Source organism: Emys orbicularis, chromosome 1 (genome assembly GCF_028017835.1).
Source record: "Emys orbicularis isolate rEmyOrb1 chromosome 1, rEmyOrb1.hap1, whole genome shotgun sequence".
NCBI classification, from domain to species: Eukaryota; Metazoa; Chordata; order Testudines; family Emydidae; genus Emys; species Emys orbicularis.
In genome coordinates, this window is record NC_088683.1 from 20,923,818 (window position 1) to 20,948,947 (window position 25,130).

The window sequence follows — 25,130 nt, forward strand, 5'->3', positions numbered from 1 at the left end:
CCGCCGGTTCCGTGGATTCAGTGGCAGTTCGACGGCGGGTATGCCGAAGGCGCGGGACCGGCGGACCTCCTACAGGCAAGCTGCCGAATCTGCGGGACCGGGGACCTCCAGCAGGCAAGCCGCCGAAGGCAGCCTGCCTGCCGTGCTTGGGGTAGCAAAAAAGCTAGAGCCGCCCCTGAATACAATATTGATAGGATCCATGCCATATGCAACAAAGCCTCTTGGAACCTTCATACAATTCAGTAAACAAACTGACAAAAATTGAACTGAATTACAGGATCTTGCCCTAAAAGATTACATAGCCACTGAAGCTATACAGAAGTGAATGGATGTCCATTTTGTCACACAAAGTGTAAGATTAATACGTTTGCCTACGGCTTGGTTTTGGTTAGATAATTCAACTGTCTTCGTTAGAAAAGACACACAACTATTTATTTATTTATTTTTGGTTTACAGTGCTCCTACCACATGCCTCTCTAATACTCTGGTTGCCTGAACAAGAATTAAAATACAGAATGTCAAATACAAACGGAATGTAATGGGCTGTCCTTCAATCTCTAAAATTCACACCCCAAAGTCCTAATCATAATGAGGAATAAGAGGTCTCTGGATCCCTTCACCCACCAAGATAAAAGATGTTTTTTTCAGGCTGGCCAAAAGGTTAACAAACCTAGTCTCCAGTAGACCAAAGTTTTAAACTCTAATTCACAGTTATATTAAGTATGAGTTTTCAGGCCAAAGCAGTAATCTATACCGTACATAATTAGCACCAACCTCAGTTATAATAATTCTCAGGTATAGGACTTGAACCAAAGTCCATCAAAATCAGGGGAAGTCTTTTAACTGTCTTCAGTGGGCTTTGGATCAGGCCTATACTGAAGATTTTAAAATGTGCTTATAAATATTCTTCATTTCTTTCAGCTCTGTATTCAAGGGCTCTGCTGTTTGTGTGTACAGCATGGCTGATATCAGAGCTGTTTTCAATGGCCCTTACGCTCACAAAGAAAGTGTGGATCATCGATGGGTACAATACGAAGGACGTATCCCATACCCCCGGCCTGGTACAGTAAGTGTCTCTTTAATTATATACTTCTATTTTTACTCAATGACCATTGTCCCATATTTTATTTTTCTGAATGAGTAACTTGTATTTTCCTTTCAGGATGTTTTAAATTATCCTCTCAACCCTCCTCATGTTGACAGCTCAGACTTCTACCTACCCCTTTTTATATATAACTCTTCCGTTTCTCTGAGATAACATTGTACCCAGACTGTCTATTTCCTGATTGTTCTCTCCCATTCTGGGCTCCTCCTGGCTATATTTCCATGTGTAGGTGGAGATCCTCTCTGAGACATCAACACTTCATAAATAGCAGAGGACTTTTCTCTGATGACTATTAAGTGATGATGATACATTTTGTTTAAATCTTGTGTTTCTGTGTTTTGCTATATCTTACAGTCTTTGGTTTTGATAAAATTCTGTTCCCTTAGATGTGACCATTGATTTCGAGTCTGTCATTAATATAAGTTGTTTTAAAGTAACATAAGTAATTAGTTGTCATAAATTTTAAGCTATTCTGGTGAAAAACTGATCGATGGGAGGAAAAAGTAAAGCTTAAATCAGGAAATACTTTCCAGTAGTAACCTGCTAGACCCTGAGGAGGAAAAGGGTGGAAAATTGAAAAAAAAAAAAAAAGAAAAGAAAAACCCCACCCCACCTTTTTTAAATTTCAAAATTTATAATTTAATGAATATTTCAAATATTGAAAAAAAGGTTAAAAAACTCCCTAGTTGATCAAAAAAAGGATAATTTTTATGACAAATTTCCCCCATTTAAAAATAAAACAAAATATTGAATTGGAAAATTTTGGACCAGCCTAACCACGTGTAGATAAGAGTGACAGTTCCACGTTGGGGGTGAGAGGAGAGCAACAGAAGCCCTGTGGAGATGGAGACCTATAAATATAGACTGGACGGAGCACTAGAACAGAAGTTCTCAAACTTTGTAGAGTCGTCCACATCTTAATAGAGATTGTCTTATGGGCCTTTTCCCTTCCTGTCCATGATCCTACACAATCACACATTGCTGTGAGAAACTGATTATATGACAGAGTAGAGCAAGGACATATTTTATGGCCTGAGGTTGCCTCTGTCTCAGGCAGTAATTCACTATCTAATTTTTGCTCTTCCTTTCAGTCCATCTCTCACTCCTATGTGTTCTTGTCATTCCCCATTTCTCCTTTATTCCCCCCCCCCTTCTTTTTTCTCAGCTATCTGCAGGCACCAATAGTAATTAGACATCTGTGATAAATACTAGCATATTATAAGCTGATTGTCTGCCCAACCCAGAAAGGACTAATGCCATGCCCAAAGTCTCTTTCAGGCCCATGCTGCAGGGCACAGTTTATTAATTCAAACACAAAACTCACAGAGTAACACAAAACAATACTATTCCTCTGATCAACTCAGGCTGCAGGGGTCCCAAGGCCTTTCCCTTTGCTTTTCTATCTCCTGTTCCTGGCCCAGCCACAGAAACCTACTTCCTTTCTACAGCTCCCCTTCCAACTGAGCTGTCTCAGCCTTTTGTAGGGAACACTCGACCCCCTGCCTCATAAGGGGCACGAGCAGGCCCCCTGGTTCATAACAGTGCAGCCCACCCTGTTACACACATGCAAACAGGTAGGCATTTTGATCTAGATTTTCAATTGAGTACTCTAATTTAGAATGCCACCACAGTTTATGATTGTCCAACCTGAAATACCTAACCTAGGGCCTGAGTGGAATACGTGGGAGGTGAGATTCAGAAATCAGGCACTAAGTGTCTCTAACTGCCATCCAGAATTTGAGGTACCCAAACGTAGAAGCCACATTTGACAATTTGGGCTAGAACTAATCAACACTTGCGCTCACAGCTCATTACTAAAAAAGGCAGGTGCAGTTACTCATAGGCATAAAATAGTGCCCACAAAAACAGAAACTGTCACAGGTCTATATAATTGGAATTACTCTTCTGAAACGCCTGCCATGCCTAGGAAAGATGAACGTGCTAAAACTTCTGCCCTGATAGAGGGATCATTTTTTTTGCGTATTAGCCATCACATGCCTGAACTGAGATTCACAAGGAAGGAAGTGTGTGTGTCAGTGATCCTGTCAGCACTGATCTGTAGCACTGGTTTGGATGTCCACATCTGAAAGAAATTTTAAAGGTTGCAAGATTTAAAGATAAACTGATACTTTCCATAACCCTTCCCGTAAGTCTGCAGCTACTTCCTTTAAACACCTGATAACAGCTATGAGAGAATGGTTCCATAAAAAGTTAGGGTCAAATACTAAGGGCCTCCTTACTCAATCTTTTGTCAGTAGACGTCAGTGAGAGTTTTCCTGAACAAGGGTTGAGTAGGGAAAGTGCTCTCAAAGTGGTTACAATAATTTACTTTAATTATACAGTAGTGCATGTTTACATTATATCTATTTATATTGAGTATTTTTAATACTGGAATCTTTTGTCTTTACTGAGATGGAACAATCCCAGATCTGAACATCTTTTAAATTTGGGGATTTAGTATTTAGTATCCCAGTCAGGATAAATTGCTCATTAGTTATCTGCCACAGCTGCAGTTCCTGTTTGGGCATTGGGTGAAAGTACAATAGCCATTCTGCTCAAGCAACCCCTGAGGGCAGTATGAGAACAAAAACGTATAGTCCTCAACTCTTTTTCATTGGTTCTGGGCAGTGTGCTTCAGATAAGGCACAGATATCAGCAATCAGACTTTTCAACAGCTTGATGAGAGCGGCTTAGCTGTTTCGGACAAAGTTTGAACATTCCAGGCACAAATTTTACATATTCCGCCAACAATCAGGATACGGGAATGGCCTTTCACAAGTTTTCATTGGGCATTTTTTCCTCAGTGGCAGAGAAACTCTTGCCCATTTCAACTCCATATTAAGTGGTAGGATCACAGTCAGCAATGGATCTCCATCAGCACAAGTTCAATTTCGTCGGCTTTTCTGGTATGGACATAATAGGAGGAAGACCAACAAATTACAAAGCCTGTTTACCAAGGAATGCTGCTGCTCAGCACATAGTCACCAAAAGATTTGGTGGTGCAGTGAGATGGCCAATGATGGACATAGACTGAACATTCAGCCAGATTGTCCTAAGGACCTAGCTAGAGATTGATCCCAGTGGTGATTGATCTGCAAGGAGACTACATCCCTTTGGGAGGTGCCTTGATGATAATGATGACCTGAATCAGGATCCAAATTAAAATGAAGTGACAAGGCCCCCATCTTGTAACAGGCTAAACCAAAAGCCTGGATATGAATAGTCTTTAACTTTGGGGGAGAGGGGCAAGAATCCAGATCTGAAAGAGGAGCCTCTCTTTGTGTTGTGCTGCCACATAAGGTTCTGGGCAGATTTGCATCCCCTCTGATCAAGGGAGCACAGTGCTAGTACCAAGACCCTCCACTATGTAGTAGAGAACCCAAAAGAGGGGATGAGATGTAGTTGGAGCCATGATTCCTCCCTGCCTATATGCCAGCCAGTAAAGCTTGCTAGGCATGTTGGGGGATAGGAGGTGAGGTATGCTACATGATTTAAGCGTGTTACCTTTAGAGTGCTCCCTGGATGCTGGAGTCACTACCCCTCAAGGTCAAATGTCACCTGTGGTCCCTCTAGCATGGGGTACCTTAGTACTGCTCAGGGCTATGCAAAATAGGTACAATTTTGCCCCTAATAAATTAGTATTTGGAAAATGGAAAGATCTGCATAAGTGCTAAGACACAATTAGGGTGTCCAGAGCTCTTCCTGGATTCATTATATTTCTTATGTTATATGTTATGGGTTGCTTAAAAAATGAATACACTGTGAAATGTATTCCCTTTGATGTTGGGCTCCCAGAGATGCATTGGCTTCCTTTAAGCATTTATACAGAAGCTGGAGACTGTTACCCTAATTTAACATTCTACTCAACTAACGTTATCTCCTAAGTAAATAAAGCTGTTCACTATATATGCTGTGACTGCGCTGATATTGAAATTTTGACAAAATGCTTCCTGTGGCAATTTGTGTTAGCGATAAACTCCCAGCATGACCATGATATCATGACTCCACAATGCTAAACTGTATAGAAGCAGCAGGATCCCTTGTTTGCTTCAGTTTCTTTCTTGCATTGTTTGCCTGCCCTCTGGTGTTAGTTCAGGAACCACTGATACACCACACTCCTAGGCTTGGTCAGCTTGTGATGCCTCTTTCGGCCATGCCTGTCCCAGTGGTGTTAATTGGAACCTCCAGGAAATAATGGGAATTAAACAAGGGTGAAATAATTGAAATACAGTATGCTGGAATTTGGGAGCTGATTAAAGGGACAAATCAAAATAACAGCCGGCAGATCTGAAATTGAGGTCCATTTGAAAAGCAAGCCTACTTCATTCTGATTTTCTTTTGGGTCTTAAAAATTGAGATTGAATAACTTCTGTTGTCACTAGAAAACACTACCCAGGAAGCTACCATTAACAATAGAAGACTAAATCTCCAAAAACTCTGATTAAAATGTATTCTGAAGGTTTTCACATTTATAATCAGGACTTTATAAAGTTCTGATGTCAGGTAGAAGGCAGGATTTTGATTAAATTAGGGGGAAAGTCTTTTAATCTGTCTACTGTTATGGCTATAATCACTAGTATCTAAGAACCTCACAAACCCTGGGTTTCTGGGTTCTTTGTTTTTCAGTGCATTACATTTTTTGAAAAACTGTAAAATGATTAAAACTAATATGAGATTCTCAGATGTGATCTCTTCCTTACTCTGGGTCTCTCTCACTTTTCTGTAGAGCTCCTCACCATAACATCCAGCACTGATCATATTTCACCTCTCTTATCCCCTCTGCAGTTTCAATGCAGATGCAGGTAGTGGGGGTGCTGTACATCTCATTCTAACTAGATTGAACCCGAAGGGAAGCATCCTTCAAAGCCAACACTCTCCGCCAAAAACTCCCACTAGCCCGCTCTCTGGTTGGCTTCCCTGCTGTAATAAGCATGTATATAAAACATGGAGGTTACACAGGTGTCACTTATTATTTGTAGGCTAATCTCTCTGTTGCTCCTGATCTTTATAGGTTGAAATGCATTCCTCACTTCTCCAATTCAGCTCTCCTTTGATCTCCACACTGTAATTGGGCTGCCCGATTAAGTGAAACATTTCACTTTGTTGTTTTCCTGAAGAAACCTCCTCCACCTCCTTACTAATATGCTTTCCCTGATATGAATCATCTTTGAGTTAACAGCAGATTTTCTGAACTCAGCGAATCTTGGTTGTCTTTTGCACTTGCAAAGCTCTACAGTGCCACCTGCAAAGTCAAGGGCACTTAGCGGATCCTTCTTATTCCAGTCCACCTAAAAGCAATTCTCTCAATTTATTCCTTAATATCCATAATTCCAGAATACCAGTGCATTAACAGGAAAAGTGATACAGCATGTTTGAGGCAGGCAGTGGAACCTTGAACAGAGGAGCAGCTGATTCCAAACACCACCTGAACTAACATTTTTTTTTCTTTTGGGTCAATCTAGGATCAGGCATCAGCTAGGGGAATCTGAGCCTTTTAAACAATATTTCTCTTTCTTAAAAAAAAAGGTTGGTCCTTGACCACCTTGCTGTTTTGCTGCTCCCTGTCTGTGCCTAGCCAGTGGGCCTGCAGGACATGTCAACAAAGTTAGTGCAAAATTCTGCTTTCTAAATCTCCCTGTGGATCCCGCTGCATATTTTGTGCTGTCTCTATACACAGAGATACACTGATGGTGTTGGCAGGCAGGCTAGAATACCAAATGCAGAATAAATGCTGGAACTTCACACACTGCAAATCAGACACAGAATTTTGGGTAATGTTTTTTTTTTAAGATCCTAAATGGCTTAGGAGCCTGCGTCCCATTTTTTAAAAGAGACTTAGGCCTTAGGAGCTCAAATCCCAGTGACTTTCAATGCAACTTAGGTTCCTAAATTCTGATGTCATTTTTGAAAATGAGATGTAGGTGGTTTTGGAACTGTTACCCTTTGTCCTTATGTTGAAACATGCATACAGCCACATTTTATTTTAAAAAATTGATGTAAAAAGTCAACATCAATGCAATGTTAAAGGTGCATTCTTAAAGTCAAGAGATGTCAGGAAATGCAAACATTAGGGGTCTATACTTAAAAAAAAAAAAAAAAAGTAAACTGACCATAAAGTTAGGCTCCCAAATGATTGTCCTTATTTTCAAAGTGCTAAGCATGCAGCAGCTCTTACTGACCTCATTAAGACCTACAAAGTGCTCAGGATTTTGATAAATCATATATTTAAGGGCCTAACTTTTGGCATCCACTTTTGAAAATATCAGCAAAGTTTTCCACATAATGTTAACTCAGCAGCACTGCACATCTTTGCATTTTGTGGGATTTACTCAGACACACATACTACATTAAACTACAAATTTAACCAGACAAGCAAAAAAGAGAAAATCTTACATCTATGCACTGCAACCAAATTAACTTTCATTAACATACAGTTGAAAAAGTTTTGCCTTAATTTACCATCTCCTGACTTTGTTTGGATTTTATTAGTGCAAATGTGCTTTAGCATAGTCTATACGAGAGAATTTTAAAAAGCATCTTTGCAGATCATCTGTTGTGGTTTCTTTTCCCCTTCATGTTTGTGGAGCTTCTGAGGTTTCATCTCCTCCCATAGTAGAGTGGACAATTTGATCTAGAATTGCTCATAATAATAATACATCTAAGTGATCTACAAAAAGAGGTAAATATCATCGTCCCCATTTTACAGATGCAGAAACTGAGATGTAGAGAGACTTGCCTGAAGTCACACAGCAGGCCAGTGGTAGAGCTGGGAGTAGAACCCTGAGATCCTGAGTCCAAGTACAGTGCGCTACACCACCTCCCTAACCAATGGGCAACTCCCAATTCTCAGCTATAGCTGTGTAAATTAGGAGTAACTCCAACAATTTTGGTGGCGCTGCTACAGCATTTATGTTAGGGTAACTAGGATCATAATTGGACCCAAAGCAAATAAGGTCTAATCAAACTCTCATTGAAGTCAATGGAAAGACTCCCATTGACTTTAAGGGGTGTTGAATCAATCCCTTAATGTTTTGTGAATGAGATTTTACACAGTAGCTGAACATGTGTGCACAGTATGTGTGATTTTTTCTAAACATTTAACTTATGTGTTTGTGAAGTTATCTTTCATAAAAGCAAAGACCTAACAAAGCTTGCAAGAGTGATTTACGCTCTGGATATGTTCTTTGTGGGCTTCCACCCACAGCTAAACTAATCCTTCCCTGACAGATGTTAGTCACATCACTTAATGCACTATTGGAAGGCGCTCAGATACTATGGTGATGAGGGTATTATAAGAACCTACATAGAGTAGAATTCCAGTCCTCACATGCAGCATTCCTGATGTTCCAGTCCTGTGCCCTCTGATGTGAATGTAGAACTGCCACTGACTTCAGTGGGAGCTGTGTGTCCATATCTGAGGCGCCCTCTGGTCCTTCCAGATGTACACTAATGTCCTCTATGGAATGGGTGGAGATCACCCCTCTCATTTTCACTTGTGACATATGTCAGGATGTGACCTCAGCTTTCAAGAGGTGAAAAGCTACTGTACTCACCCACTGTGCTGCTTAGCCTCTAACATCATGTGTCATGCTGATTAGTATGAAAGGAAGCCCAAGCCTACATAGATTGTCCTGTAATGATGGGTGGAGCTGTTTGGTGACTTGCCAAAGGGCAAAGTCCTGTTGGTGCCAGAGAATCAGTTTTCATTCCCTTCTCCAGTACCCTGTGCCACTGCCAGAGATGCCTATGGGCACAGCTAGCTTTGCCAAGCACAACAGAGTTGCACCTGGCCAGCTGTTCTCAATGGTCAGGCTGTTTTAGGACATGATCCAAAGCCCACTGAAGTCATAGTAGACCGCACTCCAGCCAACTACTCTGTGCAAGCGTCCATGGTGGCCCATTGAAATTAATGGGCAGGGATCTGCTGACACTACACACTGCAGAATCCAGGCCTTTGGGAGTAATATAATTATTTCAGTTCTAGACTGGTAGACATTTTGCTCTTAATCCCACAGATGTTAGCAGGTGATGTCACCTCTCCTGCGTCTCACGTTCTTCCACATAGACATTCCTAGCAAGATGTTTAAATGTCTCACATTCTAGCTCTCAGAACATCTATCACATCTTCCAGTCTCTCATGCTAACTTAGATTTTCAAAGTGGTATTCATAAAAAAAAATAGAGTGGCTGGGATTCCTTTGTGAATGGAGGAGCCACACAAAAAGCACTAGAAGATGTGGACTGTGCCATTTAAAGTATAACATATTTAGCTAGTGATAATGCAAATCACAGAAAAATATACAAAGGAGGGAAAAATAATTCCCATCAATGGGAAGCTATTGAACATCTGGAACCCGGGGAATCTGGCCTGATTCTACTGTCACTTATGCTGATCCAAACTCCAGTGAAGAAAATAACAAGGAGTCCAGTGGCACCTTAAAGACTAAAAGATTTATTTGGGCATAAGCTTTCATGGGTAAATTACCCACTTCTTCAGATGCATGGACCTGAAGAAGTGGATTTTTTACCCACGAAAGCTTATGCCCAAATACATCTGTTAGTCTTTAAGGTCCCACCGGACTCCTCGTTGTTTTTGTGGATACAGACTAACACGGCTGCCCCCGATACTTGGTACCAGTGAAGAAAATGAAAATCTTTTCATTCGGTTCAATGGGCTTTACATCAACCCCTAAATGGATAACTACACCGTTGTAATCAGTTACCGAGTTCCCAGAACAGTCTAAGTTGGAGGAGGATTAAATTTGGATAGTTCAGAGGGATGGGGATAAAGAGAAATGTCCCTGACTGCTGCCCTGAAAATGTACTGTTTAGCTATGGCTTGGTTTGGTTACAGCTATTGTTCTATCTGAATTTTTTCTGCTGTCACTATAGATCTATTTGAATTTCTCTGGAAATTGAAAGAGTTTTGACTAGCCTTTGAATGGATTTTTAGATTCGTCACACACACTCTATATTTCTCTTTGTTACATAATATCAAGGCAAATTATTCTGTCAGAAATTCCCTGTATTAAAATAACATCATTTTCTTCACAAATGAATCTGACTACAGCCAGTCTCCAAGGAATAACCTTGTCATGGGTTTCGTTTCTGAAAGGACATCAGACAATGGAACATGGGAGATCCTGCTCAGAAAACCAGGGGATAAAGACCTTATGCAAATGCTGGCAAAATGCCACTAGGAATAACTCACAGCAAATGAAAATATATTTCCAAAGGAGACTTTTACAGTAACCAATTGACATATCTCCTTGTCTTTCTTTGCTTGTGCCAAACTCTCCAGAGATGCCCAGTGAATAACGATCTCAGGGTAGTAATGCGAGAGCAACTGTATTTTCCAGTTGACTCTTTAATTTTTAGCCACAGTGGTACATCAAATTGTAGGTTGACACTAAATGATAGGACACTGGGTACATGATGATGCAGAGTGCAGTTCTGCCTTTCACTGATGTAACACCTCAAGAATCTAGCGTAAAACTTTCAAAACCTCCTAAGTAATTTAGGCGTAGTCAAAAGTGACATAAGGACAGTGCGAGTTAGATGACTAAATATCTTAAAATCTGGGCTGTAGTAGGCACTAAGCTGCAATGACTTTCAATAGGACTTAGGCTCCTAACTGCCTAAAAGCCAGATTTTAAAAGTATTTAGACACCAAAAATTGCAGCTATGCCTAATTCTCATTGAGTTCCTAATATTTGTTTCTTTAGGCATCTAAATCACATTGGAAAAATGGGATTTAAGTTGCTTTGGCCCTAAGAATGGGATTTAGGTTGCTTTGGCCCTAAATCGCTTTGGAAAAATGGGATTTAGGTTGCTTTGGCCAAAAAAATGGAATTTAGGTTGTTTTGGCCCTAAATCGCTTTGGAAAAATGGGATTTAGGCTGCTAGGTCATTTAGGTGCTTTTGAAAATTTTACCCGTAGTCAAAAACTACTTTTTTTCCTAACTAGTTTCTCTCTTAGGAGACTTGTGCGGTTTTATATGCAGGTAAAACTCCCTTTACTTGCAGAGAATAGTTACTAGCTGTGTTTACCACAAGCCAAACTTCAAGCTAATTTGTCTTTTTGGCTGGACTGGACTGTACAGATTAAATTTAGATATGAATGTAGGATCGACTTAAAGGACAAATGTCTCTGGTTTACACAGCTGGTCTCTGTTCCGATCAGGCCTGCCAATAGCAATTCCAGGCCCCAGGGGAGAACAGTCAATGGGCCCCCACGCACGTACGAGTTGCGCCCATGAGGACGCGGTCCGCCTGACATTTGGGCGGTGCTGCACCTGCGCTGGCTGGTGCCCAGAGAGCTGCCGGCTGCAGTGCTGGGCTCACTCTTCCGGCACAGCCAGGGCTTCCACATGCCTGCCCGGTAGGGTGGCCAACTGTCTAACTGCGCAAACCCAAAGACCCTTGCTCCGCCCCTGCTCCACCCCTTCCCTGAGGCCATGCCCCTACCCTGCCCCTTCTCCGAGGCCCTGCCCCCTGCTCACTGCATCCCCCCTCCCTCCATCGCTCGCTCTCCCCCACCCTCACTCACTTTCACCAGGCTGGGGCAGGGAATTGGGATGCAGGAGGGGGTGCGGGGTGCAGGCTCTGGGCAGGAGTTTGGTTGCAGGAGGGGGTGCGGAGTGCGGGCTCTGGGAGGGAGTTTGGGTGTGGGCTTTAGGCTAAGGCAGGGGGTTGGGGTGTAGGAGGGGGGCAGGGGGGCAGCACTTACCTCGGGTGGCTCCCAAAAGCGACTGGCATACCCCTCTGGCTGCAGCTCCTAGGCGGGAGGCTCAGGGAGTCTCTGCACATTGCTGCCCACAGGAAACACCCCCGCAGCTCGCATTGGCCGCAGTTCCCGGCCAATGGGAGCTGCGGAGTCGGCGTTGTGTGGGGGCAGCACGTGGAGACCCCCTGTCCCTCCGCCCACCGGAGGGCCATTCTGGCCACTTCCGGGAGCAATGCAGAGTGAGGGAGAGCAGGAAGCCTGTCTTCGCTCCACTTTGCTGCCGGTGGCAATGGCTGGGGCCTCCTGGGCCCTTTTAAATCACCCGGGCCCCTGCGCAATTGCCCTTTCTCTCCCCCGCCCACCGTCAGCAGGCCTGACTCCGATCTTGTGGTTTCCCTGCTGTGCATATAGAACTATCCCTGATATCAATGCAAGTTCATTGCACATATACAGAGCACTGTCTCAGAGTGCAGATCTGGTATTGATCTGCCAGAAGAAATTTGTTCCTTGTAGCTGTCTAGTTATCAAAAGAGGGGCCTCAATAATCATTTGCCAGAAAGTCTCTACTTTGTCGGCAAAATAAGTCTGATTGTTACCTGTATGCTAGTAATGCACACAAACCATGAAGGGAGGGGCAGGCTCAGTCCTTGGCATAGTATTTACCATACATAGTATGAATGTTTTAATTGTTGCCAAACCTTATGTAATGTAGCAAGTTCTAACCGTTGAGTCCTTAATTGGCACCAGAGAGTTAGGCTATCTGTCAAATTGCACATTTGGTATTTGAAAAATGTGTGTTGTGAGATGAGTTCTATTTAGGGTTGCCAGGCGTCCCTAACAAGGAACACCTGGTCGAAAAGTGACCCTGGTGCATCCGGTTAGCACCGCTGACAGGGCCACTAAAAGTCCGGTCGGCAGCTCAGCGGGGCTAAGGCAGGCTCCCTGGCTCCATGTGGCTCCCGGAAACAGCTGGCATGTCCGTCTCCTAGGCACAGGGGTGTCCACAGAGGCTCCGTGTGCTGCCCCCGCCTCGAGTGCAGGCTCCACAGCTCCCATTGGCTTGCGGGCACGGGCAGCGGGCGGATCCCCCTGGCCTCTCCGCCTAGGAGATGGACATGCCAGCTACTTCCGGGAGCCACCTGAAGTAAGCGCCGGCAGGCTGGAGCCCGCACCCCAAACTCCCTCCCGTACCCCGACCCCTTCCATGCCCCAACCCTCCGCCCCAGCCCCCTCCCTCATCCAAACTCCCTCCTGAAGCCCACACTCCGCACCCACTCCCGCACCCCACCCCCTTGCCTCAGCTCTGAGCCCCCTCCCATACTCAAACTCCCTCCCAGAGCCCATACTACATGCCCCTTCTCACACCCCAACCCCCTACCCCAGCCCGGAGCCCCCTCCTGCCCCCGAAACCCCTCATCCCCAGAGCCCACACCCCCAGTCAGAGCCCTCATCTCCTCCCACACCCCAACCCCCTGACCCAACCCGGTGAAAGTGAGTGAGGGTGGGACAGAGCAAGAGAAAGAGGGAAGGGGAGATTTAGTGAGCAGGGAAAGGGGCCTCAGAGAAGGGGCAGGGGCGGGGCCTCAGGGCCAGGGGTGGGGCAAGGGTGTTCTGTTTTGTGGGATTAGAAAGTTGACAACCCTAGTTTCTATTCTGTTTGCTTAAATCAGCTGCAGAGGATGATTGCAAATCATCTCATCACAAGCCTTAATTTTGCCCTAGCGCACTATGCACAGACTCCTTTGTTAGACGTCCCTTCTCACAAAGGGTGTTGTGGCTCCATCTGGCAGGAAGCACAGGGATTATTTTTATCATTTTTATCACATGTATAGTAAGCAGCAATATTCACTTTAAAGGCCTTCATCAGTCAGAATGCTGTGCCCAGTTCTGGTGTCCATGCTATAAAAAAGGATGCTGAAAAACTGGAGAAGGTTCAGAGAAGAGCTACAGGAATGATTTGGGGTCTGGAAAACCTGATTTACGACAAGAGACACAAGGATCTCAACCTGATTACGTTATACAAGAGAAAGCTAAAAAGGTGGCTTGATCACAGTCTGCAACTCCCTACACAGGACAAAAATAGTAGAAGAGAGCTGTATAACAGACAAAGGCAAACAAGGGGAGTATGATTAAACAGTTCTGCTTCAGTAATGCAGAGGGTGGTGTTTTAGCAGCTGTAACTTTTGAGTAGATTCCCACTAGAAAATATGCCAGGGAACAGGCCACTAAAGAGTGACTGCTCCCCTGTTCAGCCCCACTGCACCAACGCTACAGAACCCCAACATTGGCGAGAGGCTGTTGGGTCTCTGTGGTCTCTTGAGACAATCTTCTGAAATACTTCTGTTTACACTTCTCCCACTTCAGTTTTGGATCTTTTCTGCCTCCTTTTACCCCTCTCTGTGGTGTGTAGATCAGGGTATCCTGTGGCCCTAAACAATTAAGCAACAGCACAGACAGTGATGAAAAGAAGCATGTCTTGTATTTGTATCCAGGCAATTCAGATTTAAGAAGCTGGGGACTTTCCATTGAAAACCACCAGAGGGCACTGTAGGCTAACTGTTGAAAAACACACACCAATCGAAGTAAAATGGGTAGACAATATAATAGGTCTTTCCTTTCTCCCTCTCTTCCATACCCAGTTCACTTGTCTGACTTATTGTTAAACAATCTGAAGTAATGGGCCTCTAGTTCTTCCATGGTTGAGTGTCCCTGTCAGGAAGTTCTCCTGATATTCAGCAGACACTTTCCATGACTGCACAAATAGCAAACAAAGTCTTGCTTCCATATTAATAGTGTGAGGTTCTGTGCTGAGCACCCTGAATTCCCACTGATGCTTAGGACTGAGGCCTGATTAAGAAAAGACACCTTGGACCTCTACTTTTAACACTGAAAATAGTTACAAAAATCTTGAACATCAGAAATTTGTGGGAGTTTTTTCTTATGTTACTTTATCATTTTTGGCTGAAAACTGTTCACTCTTCATTATCCAAATGTCTGTTGAAAAGCCCTTTAAAATGTGCCACGTACAACCCTGAGCACACTGCTGGCATGGACTAGATCAATAATAGTAATAATTAATAAATAAGTAACCCTTGCTACCATGTTTGGTGATAGTATTATAAACGTAACAATAGCTGTAATAGTCACACAGATTGTTAGAAGAGGGCACAGACAGGCTCTTTGATTGTGGTCTTCACATCTATTTACTGATATATCTTAAGTCCCAAAGGTAACTTTTTAAAATAAGTTTCATTAACAGACTTTTTTTCTTGAATGGAGGAAAATAGAGTCTGAGTGCTTGAATTCCTATAGTCCCTATCAGAGCTTCATATAGTGCCTGCTAGACAAAGCCTTCCTACTAACACTGCCTGCCAATCCTTACTATCCCAACCTGGCAACTGACCTGCACTCCCACTGACTTCAGTGGAAGGTCTGCCTGAGAAAGGGCTGCTGGATTGGCCAGGTGAATAAGTGACACCAGAAACTGCATCTCTTTTGTGAAAGAGAGTGATAGTGCGAGGGTCTGAAATTTATATTACTGAGATGAAGTAGCAATGGACTAGTGGAAACAAATGATAAAGTTTCAGAGAGTTTTAGAAGCTAAAGGAAAATCAGTGGAGCAGAGAAAAACAGAAATGAGGAGAAAAGGGACAGGCTTTTAAAGACAAAAGAAAAGAAGAGAGGGGAGTGGAAAAACAAGGGGGAAAGTGGCAAGCTGAAGAACCCAATGCAGAGAGTTCTTGGATGGTCTTTTTGAACAGCCCAGTGTGCTTCCACACATTGGTGACTAGAAAATTTGAAACACCATCAGCTATTCCAATTCTAGGCCAAATTACTTTCCCTCTGGATGAAATCTTGGGTTTATCGCTGTCATTCATGCTTTATAAACAGTTACAATATACACACAAAAGCCAAGGTTTAAAAACAATGGTTGTCTAAAGTTACACTCCTAATTCTGTATTTAGGCATGCAAACAAGTGGTTCATTTTTCAATAGGGCTTAGCACCCAGCAGCTCCCACTGACTTCAGTGGGCTCTGTGCAGCACCCTTAGAGTGACCAGACAGCAAGTCTGAAAAATCAGGAAGGGGGTGGGGGACAATAGGTGCCTATATAAGAAAAAGTCCCAAATATCAGGACTGTCCCTATAAAATCGGGACATCTGGTCACCCTAAGCACCCTATATGTTAAACACTGTTTCCAAGTGAGTGAGACATTTTTTTCCATTATACTAAACATTCATTTACCTCCCTGCACTGTTTGTGAATAAGTTTTCCTAACACAGAAATGAACGCTTCAAAGTAATCAATATTTTTTCTTAATGTTGTCTTTTTTATCTTCTTTTTCCCTTCCTTGTGTTCAGTGCCCAAGCAAAACTTATGACCCGTTGATTAAATCTACCAGAGATTTTCCAGATGATGTCATTAGTTTTATAAAACGCCATCCATTGATGTACAAGTCGGTTTACCCGGTGACTGGAGGACCTGTATTTACTAGAATCAATGTGGACTACAGGCTGACGCAGATTGTGGTGGATCATGTCATGGCGGAAGATGGGCAGTATGATGTTATATTCCTAGGCACAGGTAAATTAAAGAGCTCTCGTAGTTCTTCAAGGGCAATGTCATAGGAAAGCTAAATAGGTTAAAGAAGATCATTTGGGGTCCTAATCTATCAAGGATCTTTCCATTTACCAAAGAGGTAACATTATTCCCATTTTACAGATGGGGAAACTGAGGCACAGATCAGTGAAGTGACTTGCCCAAGATCACCCAGCAGGCCAGTGGCAGAGCCAAGAATAGAACCCAGGTTTCCTGAGTCACACTCCAGTAGGCCACACTGCCTCCCCTCTACCACATAGATGAATTTTGCAGCATGCCCTGAAGTTCAACAAATGTGGACTATTTGGGACAAAACTGGACGGGAGTGAATTTCAGAGCCATTGATCTCTCAGGTGCAGGACTTAAGTCTCCAGGGCTTTCAATTCAGCCTTTCTCACAAGTACTAATTTCACTAGCAAACAAGGTGTCATGAGGTGTCTTCCAGCATCCATACACTTCAGGCCAATGAGTGAAGAGTGAGATGGACTGGGATTTTAGCATGAGGTAGAACTTCAGGGTGACTTGCTCTCACAGCACAGTTGGCTGTCCAGGAACAAGCACTGCCCCAATCTTGGAGGACCTTCATTGCTTTGCCTCTCTGAATGAAGTCTTTCTGACAGCAATGAAAGGAGGAAAGCAATCATGCACTTTCAAATACCACGAAACCCCTACAATTCAAGTATAAAATATACATCTGAAGCATACACACAACATGCACACACATAATCATTCACGTTACACATGCTGAAAAGTTATGAAAAAATTAAACATCCATTCAGAAAAGGTAGATTTGCTGCCTAACACATGGAATATTGTTTTGGCGTGTTCTAGAATTTGCATTCAGTTTTGTGCTATTCTCTACTGCAGTAGGTTTTCATACAAAATGAACTTATATTAGATCAATAACCTCCTGTTGGTTTAGGTATTGATAGATAGCACTGACATCTAATTCTTCCTTGTAATTCTTCTTTAGTGTAGAGATTTGAAGGTTGCTAGGTACCATGTAGTCACTAGGTGGTGCTCCATAATTTGAATAGAGAGAAAATTATCAGCGCCAGCACCTTTTAATTATAAAGTGAGCTCTTTTCCCCCCCAGAAGTACATGGTTTTATTTCATTTTATATTTTAAATCTATCCTGTGGAAATTCAGGCTGAAAGATAATATTTCAAACATTATATAATGAGTGCATAAAAATACACCAAATAACTCGGGAGGTTTTGGTCACCAGAAGATCAGGAGCTTAAAATATGTTTGAATGTGTTCAACCAATGCTACTAGAGAATTTAGAAAGGCTGCCTGTTATGTATAGATATTCCAGCTGCAGCCCTTTGTATCTATGCAACCCTAGATAAGAGTATGGACATTACTAACACAGAAGGCAGGTAGTGACATTTTGTAACTTCCACTTAAAGTGCTAGGGATGTCATCAGCTGTAGTCTCCTACTTTGCTTTAAAATGTATGTATTTGTTGTTTTAATACTACACATAATATTTAGTACTGAATGGGCTTGATTCAATCCTGCCTTGCATCTTCCAGACATCCAGGCCATGCCCTTCACCAGCCTATGTGTTTTGGGAGCAGGGTTGGCTAGCTCCCTTGCAATGGTGGGACTCCACCAACTGGAATGTACAGCACTGGGGAGTCCCAGGAGATGATCAAGCCTGATATCTTTAATAGGGATTTGCAAATGTCAATGAATTTTATCTTCCCTTTGAGGTAGGGAGGCGTTGTAATTTCTGCTGAGGTCAGAAAACTGAGGCACAGAGTTTCTGAAAGCCACCCCAGTGAGTCAATGACAGAGGTGGGGTTAGAACTCAAGCATGCCTAACACTCAGTTCACTAGACTTCCAACCTGCCTCCCTATGTGCACTGTATTCTGTCAGGAAAACGTGCACCCCACACACAGGGCTTTATGCAGCTCATGAGTCCCCTGTTAGGGCCGAGTGGGATGTGAGTGTTGCAAAGGGCCTTGTTCATGCACACCTCTCAACTGGGCTTCATTTTCAGGGGCATCACTCATTGCAATCCCAAATACGTAAATGCCACACAGCTTTGGTGTCCCTTCACTATTATGGCTGGAATTTATTTACAGCAGAAATGCAGAATTGTGGAGCTGAGGTGATCCAAAGAGTCATTTACTTTAAAATAAGGGCTCCCGTTGTGATTTAAATCTCTTGCATGAGTAACATTTCTGTATCCCTGACTTTGGGTCAGTGTCACATGACACGTCCCACATTTGGGCCTCAGCAGGTTTGAGGTTCCACCCTTAATGCTTTGGGATCTTAAACAACTGTTTAGAGTAATTTTAAAAGCACTTCAATTCCGTTTTAAGTCTTATCACACCATGCTGCATAGGTAGTCACTAAGACCCCCTATTCAGCAAAGGACTTTAGGCCTTTTATGGTCCCTAAAACTGTTTAAATAGATAAGTTCTTACTGAAAAAGAAGGATGATCCAGTAGCTAAGGCACTTGAGTGGGACTCAATAGATCTTAGTTTAATTCCATGCTTCCCCCACACATTTCTGTTGTGAGATTGGGCAAGTCTTGCTGTGCTTCAGTTCCCCATCTGTAAAATGGGGATAATAGCACTGTCTCAGAGTATTCTGAGGTTAAATACATTAAAAATTGTGAGTTGCGCAGACATTATAGTGATGGGGGTCATACAGGTAGATGTATTTAGAAAGCAAATTCCTGGCTACATTAAGCATGATCTCTGATGTCTAGTTTCCTTTTTTTTATCTTCTTTATAACTGAAGTTTAGAGCATCACTTAGCAAAAGAATGGGAAGGGGAGTCAATATGAAGTCAGTTAGAAACAAAACTGTACTTAAATGCTGAAAAACAAGCACTGCTTTGTATACTACATATCTTTGTTTCAGACACAGGAACGGTACTGAAGGTTGTGAGTATTACAAAGGAGAAGTGGACTATGGAGGAGGTAGTACTGGAAGAGCTGCAGATTTTCAAGGTAAGCTTTAACAGCCACTGAGTGTTTGAACAGCATCAGAGAATAGTTTAGGGGAGTTTTAAGCCTTGTGGAGTTTAACCTCTGAAGCAATTCATTTCTCAGAACTAATGCAAGTTCCCAAACTTATTTTATTTTTAACATTGAGATCCTTTGGTTTTCCAAAGATGATTGAATCAAAGAGAATATCAATTTTCAAGCTCCTAGGAAGTCTTTTTTATGTACAGCACTGCTGCCAACTCACAGTTTTCTCAGCCGTCTCACCAACACTGCTTGATTTTTAGTGTTTTTCTTAAAGCCTCAGCTTCTGGAGTCCTACAATCCCCGTTATCATTTAAAAAATGTTTTCAACCCTCATGGTTGTGGAGAAAACCTTGAAACACGAACGAAGGTTAAAAACAAAACAAACAAAAACCACAAGGCAAATAAAATGAAGGAAATATCTGCTATTGTTTAAAGTCTAATGATTTTTAAATCAGTCTCTTGATTTGTTTTGTTTTGCGGTGGTTTTATTCTGGAGCCTGATTCAAGGTTTTTGTGTGCTTGGGGTTGGCAATGCCGGTAGAATGTCAGAGAGAGTCAGGCCAGCTCCAGTGAGTTGCCTATAAATGGTATCTATATTGGGCCAAATTCTGCTCTCTATTACACTGACATAAATCCTGATTAACTCTGTTGATGGCAGTTGAGTTGGTTTGGATTTACACCAGTGTAATGGAGAATAGAATGTGCCTGCTGATTTATTTTTTCATTCCAGTGTTTCTCTCTCCTCCTTTTTGGCAGTCTTTTGCTGTTCCCTTTTCATTGCATCCAGCTCTACTTCATTTTTCACCTTACTCTTTTGTTAGTGTTTTCCTTTCTCCCCACCATCTGCCCTTTTTTCATAGAGTCTCTCCTAAGTGCAGTGCAAGCCAAAGAACAGTGGGGTCGTAGTCGATCTTTCTAATCACAATGATCAAGTGAGTTTGAAATCAGACACAATGAGTTCATCCAGAACTAGTACAGGCTCTGTAAAACTGATATTACTGAGTTAATCTCTCTATGTGCCTTTTAATACATCATCTATAGGATGAGAATCCTCTTGATTTAAAGGCTCTCAATGTCCTCTTTCCACTGCCATGAACACCAATTATAAATATTTCTTTGAAAATACCAAGATTGCTCAACAGTCTGCCAAGTAATCAGGAGTTTCAGTATGTACATCAATTTGCTGCATTCTTATAACATAACGTCAAGGGCAAACATGCCATATCATATTTAACACTAAAAGGTTTGGGGTTTGCTTAGCAGACAGTCCTCCACTTTATAAATGTTACCTCTACATTTTTTTTAATATGGAAAATTGAAGAGGAAAGAGCAGCTGCAAACCATTCCTTATTCCTAAAGCCACATCAAAATTAAACAATAGGCTTAGATGTTGCATTATGTGATAGAGCATAAATAATATACCAGGACCATCCTGTTCTTACTACAGTTATTGACACAACATCCATTGACTTCACTAGAGGTAAAATTCACCCTTGGTGCAGAGGAGCAACCTATGCATACCTTAAGTCCCATTTAAGCCTTCAGAATAGTGCTTAAATGGAATTTTTAGACCTGGTGCTGGTCCTCTATGCAGTGTGAATTACAATCTTCCTGGATAGAAATCATCTACTGGCAAGTAGCAGAACATATTTGCTGGCATGTATTTCTGGAAGCAGGTATTTCCTTATTTCTGATATTTTTTCACATCTGGATAAACCAATTAAATTGATCTGTAGTTTTCTTTATTTTCTTGTTAGGCAGGTGTTAAGATATGTCATCTTTTCTATTAAAGACAGAAGCAAATGTCAATGAATAGTTACACTGACATTCACTCATTAATTTTTCAGCATCCATCATTTATCTCAACTATGGAGATGTCCCTGAAGCAGGTAATTCACACACTTGTTTAATTCACATGAATAGTTTGGTATTTTGAGCATTTAGCTTGTTGCTTTGCTGGTGACATCTGTTGCTTATTGGCCAAACTTTCAAAGGCTGCCACTTAAGCTGCATCTGGAAAGTATAGTGTGAACTAATTTGCCTGGAAAATTAACATTTGCTTGCAAATAATAGTTTGTATGCCCAAACTGGTAATTACTCATGGATACAAATCCTTAGTCATATGGATGTGGGATTTGTGAATTAAGTTAACACACACATTTTCCACATACAACAAAAATTTGACTCTGTATAATCTATTAATTCAACAAAACGTTATTATTATTTTATTATTGGTTATAGTAGCGGTATTACAAGCAGCACAACTAGGGATCCCAAATAGGGATCAGGGCCCCATGGTGCCAGGCATTGTATGTACACATAGTAAGAGGCAATCCCCAATCTATGAGTTTACTGTCTAACTACACAAGTCACAAAAGGTGGGAGAAAGGAAGTATTATTATTCCACATTTTAAATACTGAACTGAGGCACAGAGAGGGAAAGTTATTTGCCCGAGGTCATCCAGATATCCCGAATTCCAGGTCAGTGTCATAGTTTAAAGCCAAAGGGACCACCAAATCATCTAGTCTGACCTCCTGTGTGTTACAGGCCATCTACCAAACCATCTAGTCTGACCTCCTGTATGTTACAGGCCACCAACACCACCCAGGACCTGCACACTAAACCCAACAACTGAAATTAGAACAAAGTATTACAGCCCACAGGAAACTGAACTGTTATGTGCTACAGGCAGAGAGTAGGCGAGAGCCTGAGGTGCACAGTAGGTGAGAGACTGAGGTCCCTGCAATGACAGGGAAATGATTAGGTGAGATATACCCAGGTAATCCTAGCAAGTGACCTGCACCTACATGCTGCAGAGAAAGACAAAAGGCCCCAAGGTCACTGCCAATCTGACCTGGGGGAAAATTCCTTTGCAACCTCACATGTGACAGTCAGTTAGATCCTGTGAGCAAGAATCAGCCAGCCAAGCACCTGAGAGAGAGAATGTTCAATGTCACCTCAGAGCCCTGAATCACCTTATCCAATATCCCATCTCCAGCCAGGGCCATCCCTGATTCTTCAGAGGAAGGAGATGAAAAAATACATTGGAGGGGGGAAAATCCCTTCCTGACCTGTGCAGGTGACCGTCTGAAACTCTGAAGCATGAGCTTTTAGGAACATAAGACATAAACCAGAAATGAGCCCCACGGCTGTTGAGCTTAACATCAAGATCTATCTTCCTCTATCAAATTATTAGTAAAGTTACTTTTGTTGTGGATTGCTGCTGATTTTTGATATTGTAAATTCATGTGAACATCCTACCAGTGTTTTAGTTCCTTGTCCTTCCAGTTCCATAGCCCCTTTCCAACATCATGTCATCTGCAATGGATGGAGACTGGCCAGTACACACATTGCCCTGAGAAACATTTTACAATGAATGTGAAATTCTCTCCCGTTCAACACAATCTGGGCCAAGATTGAAAGATTGCGAGGGTGGTAGCGAGAAAGAGAACATTTAAAATAATTGCTTGAAGAATGCTTCTAATTCATTCGCCTTGCCTGATTTGCAGCAACAATTGTACATTGGTTCTAAAGATGGATTGGTTCAGCTCTCCCTGCACAGATGTCACACGTATGGGAAGGCTTGTGCAGACTGCTGCCTTGCCAGAGACCCATACTGCGCTTGGGATGGAAACTCATGTTCCAGATATGCACCAACTTCTAAAAGGTAAGAATATATATAGAGTTCCTATGGAAAATCCACCCACTCATGTTCTCTACATTAAGGGCTTCAGAGGTTCACACTGAGTTCTAGGCCAGCGAAAACAAGTTGCACTTTTTCAGCATGTTTTTTAGGTAAATTGTAGACATACCTTGTCCATGTTTTGGTGGGAGTGCTATGAAAACAGTGCAGCACTTTAATATGAATAGCGATAACTGTGCTAGGGCGTCTAACGTAACAAGATCACGATACTTATTGTTATGCTACATGTTTTAAGATACCAAGTTATGAGGCTAAGGGCTAGATTGTATCTGGCTCTGCATGAGTGTGCAAAGGAGGGAAGTGATTCAAGGAGCCTCCCGTACTTGTGCCTCTGCATGGGAGCCAGGCACAATCATAATGGGGAGTGTGACTCTCACATGATACCCCTGGGTGGGTCATCGGCAGCAGAAACTGAAAGGATGAGCTGAGCTAAAAGACACAGGTCTCATGGCTCAAGTGCTTTAGAGTTTACAAACCTCTATCCATGGACTAGCGAAGAACAGAGAACCATAGTGTGTTGGTATAGGTTACACAAATGCTTTGCTGGGCTAATACCAGCTGCAGCACCAGCCTCACAAAAGAGAAAGGACCACGGGAGCCATATCTGAACTCTCCCTGAGCCAGATGGAGGGATTTCATGCGGTACTCTAGAAGGCTAATAGAGTTACTGAGTTGGCATTAGCTCCCCCTACTAGCATTCTGACTGGGTCAGCCAGAATTTCTCAGTTCATGCCACTATTCCAAGGCTTTTCCTCAGCCTCCTCTTCCACCCCTTCGATGAAACTGTCCTGTGGGCAGTCCTTACAACTGGAGCGAATAACTGATTTTTTGGTTTGCTGGCAGTTCCGAAAAATTGAAACAAAATTTGGTTCGAATCAGAAAATTACAAAAAGTCCCCCTCTCCTCCCCCCCCACAAAGATTTTTTGGCTCAAACTGCATTTTTAGCATATAAACAATTCACCTGAAAAATGTTGCCCAGCTCTGCTTACAATAAAGGCTCATGGTTGCTGTCTGTGATGAGAGTTTTGCTTCCGTAAGGACTGCAGTACTGGGCCTAAACGATGAAATGAACTATTGTAGTTAATGAGTTACGGGTTATTGTGTCATTCATTGTGCAACCATGTGCATTTTCCCCTAAGCCAAAGTGAACTAGAATAAATACAGAGAAATGTAAATGAGAAGAGAATTATAAAAGCTAAGATTCAATGAAGAAGTTATGCCCCATGAGGTTGCTGAAGGCTGCAGTGCTTTCTTTCCACTGCATGCGGAGACAGAGAACGAGGGCTCATTTATTTGTAGAGCTCCCTGGCTTGGTGGATAGGTCAAAGCTTTGTGGGTGCAAGGCTCCAGAAGAAGGGATTGATGTTTTGCTTTGTGCACCTTCCATAGGTCAGTTACTTGCGTAGTTTCCTTTAGCTCGGTCTAGCTATCTGGCACACTGTGCTCCCAGCATATTTAAGTCTCTTCTCCAAATGGACACATCAGCATCAGGAGCCAGCTCTTCCACTTAGACATTGCTGCGCTTTGTAAGGGCCTATTGCCATCTCTGACACTGGCTCGCAGTGTCTCCTCAAGGAAGTCACTTTGCCTCTCTGTGCCTCAGTTTCCCCATCTGAAGAATGAAAATAATCAGATTTATCCTCTTGAGATCTACGGATGAAAGTTCGTAAGAGTTAAGTATTATCAATATTATTGTAATGAAACCTAAAAACAGTCACAGAGAGGTTAAGTAATTCGCCCAAAGATCACTATGCAAGTTAAATAGCGGAACTGGGAAAAGAATCCAGGAATGTTGACTCCCAATCCCCTGCTCTGTTCATCTCTACATAAAGTTCCCCAAACCGTACGCTGTAGCTGCTGTTCTCAAAACTGTTCCGTCTGAAGCAGCACCTACGCTTTTCCAGCATTGCTTGTTTTAGAAAATTCAGTAGTTGACATTACACTGTGTTGGCCTTGAATTGAGTCAGGAATGTGGTCTGTTGAAGCTCGTAGGTTTACATGACGT

General features: G+C 42.5%; 1 protein-coding gene across 1 annotated transcript in view; it reads left to right on the plus strand.

Moving 5' to 3' along the window:
- The window catches only part of LOC135895122 (semaphorin-3D-like), a 179,616-nt gene that overhangs the window by 137,239 nt on the left and 17,247 nt on the right, over positions 1–25,130 (plus strand). Inside the window, exons 12-16 of the mRNA XM_065423193.1 lie at positions 922–1,066; positions 16,192–16,414; positions 19,311–19,399; positions 21,268–21,309; positions 22,931–23,088. Coding sequence (XP_065279265.1) covers positions 922–1,066; positions 16,192–16,414; positions 19,311–19,399; positions 21,268–21,309; positions 22,931–23,088 — 657 coding nt within the window. The remainder of the gene's footprint in view (positions 1–921; positions 1,067–16,191; positions 16,415–19,310; positions 19,400–21,267; positions 21,310–22,930; positions 23,089–25,130) is intronic.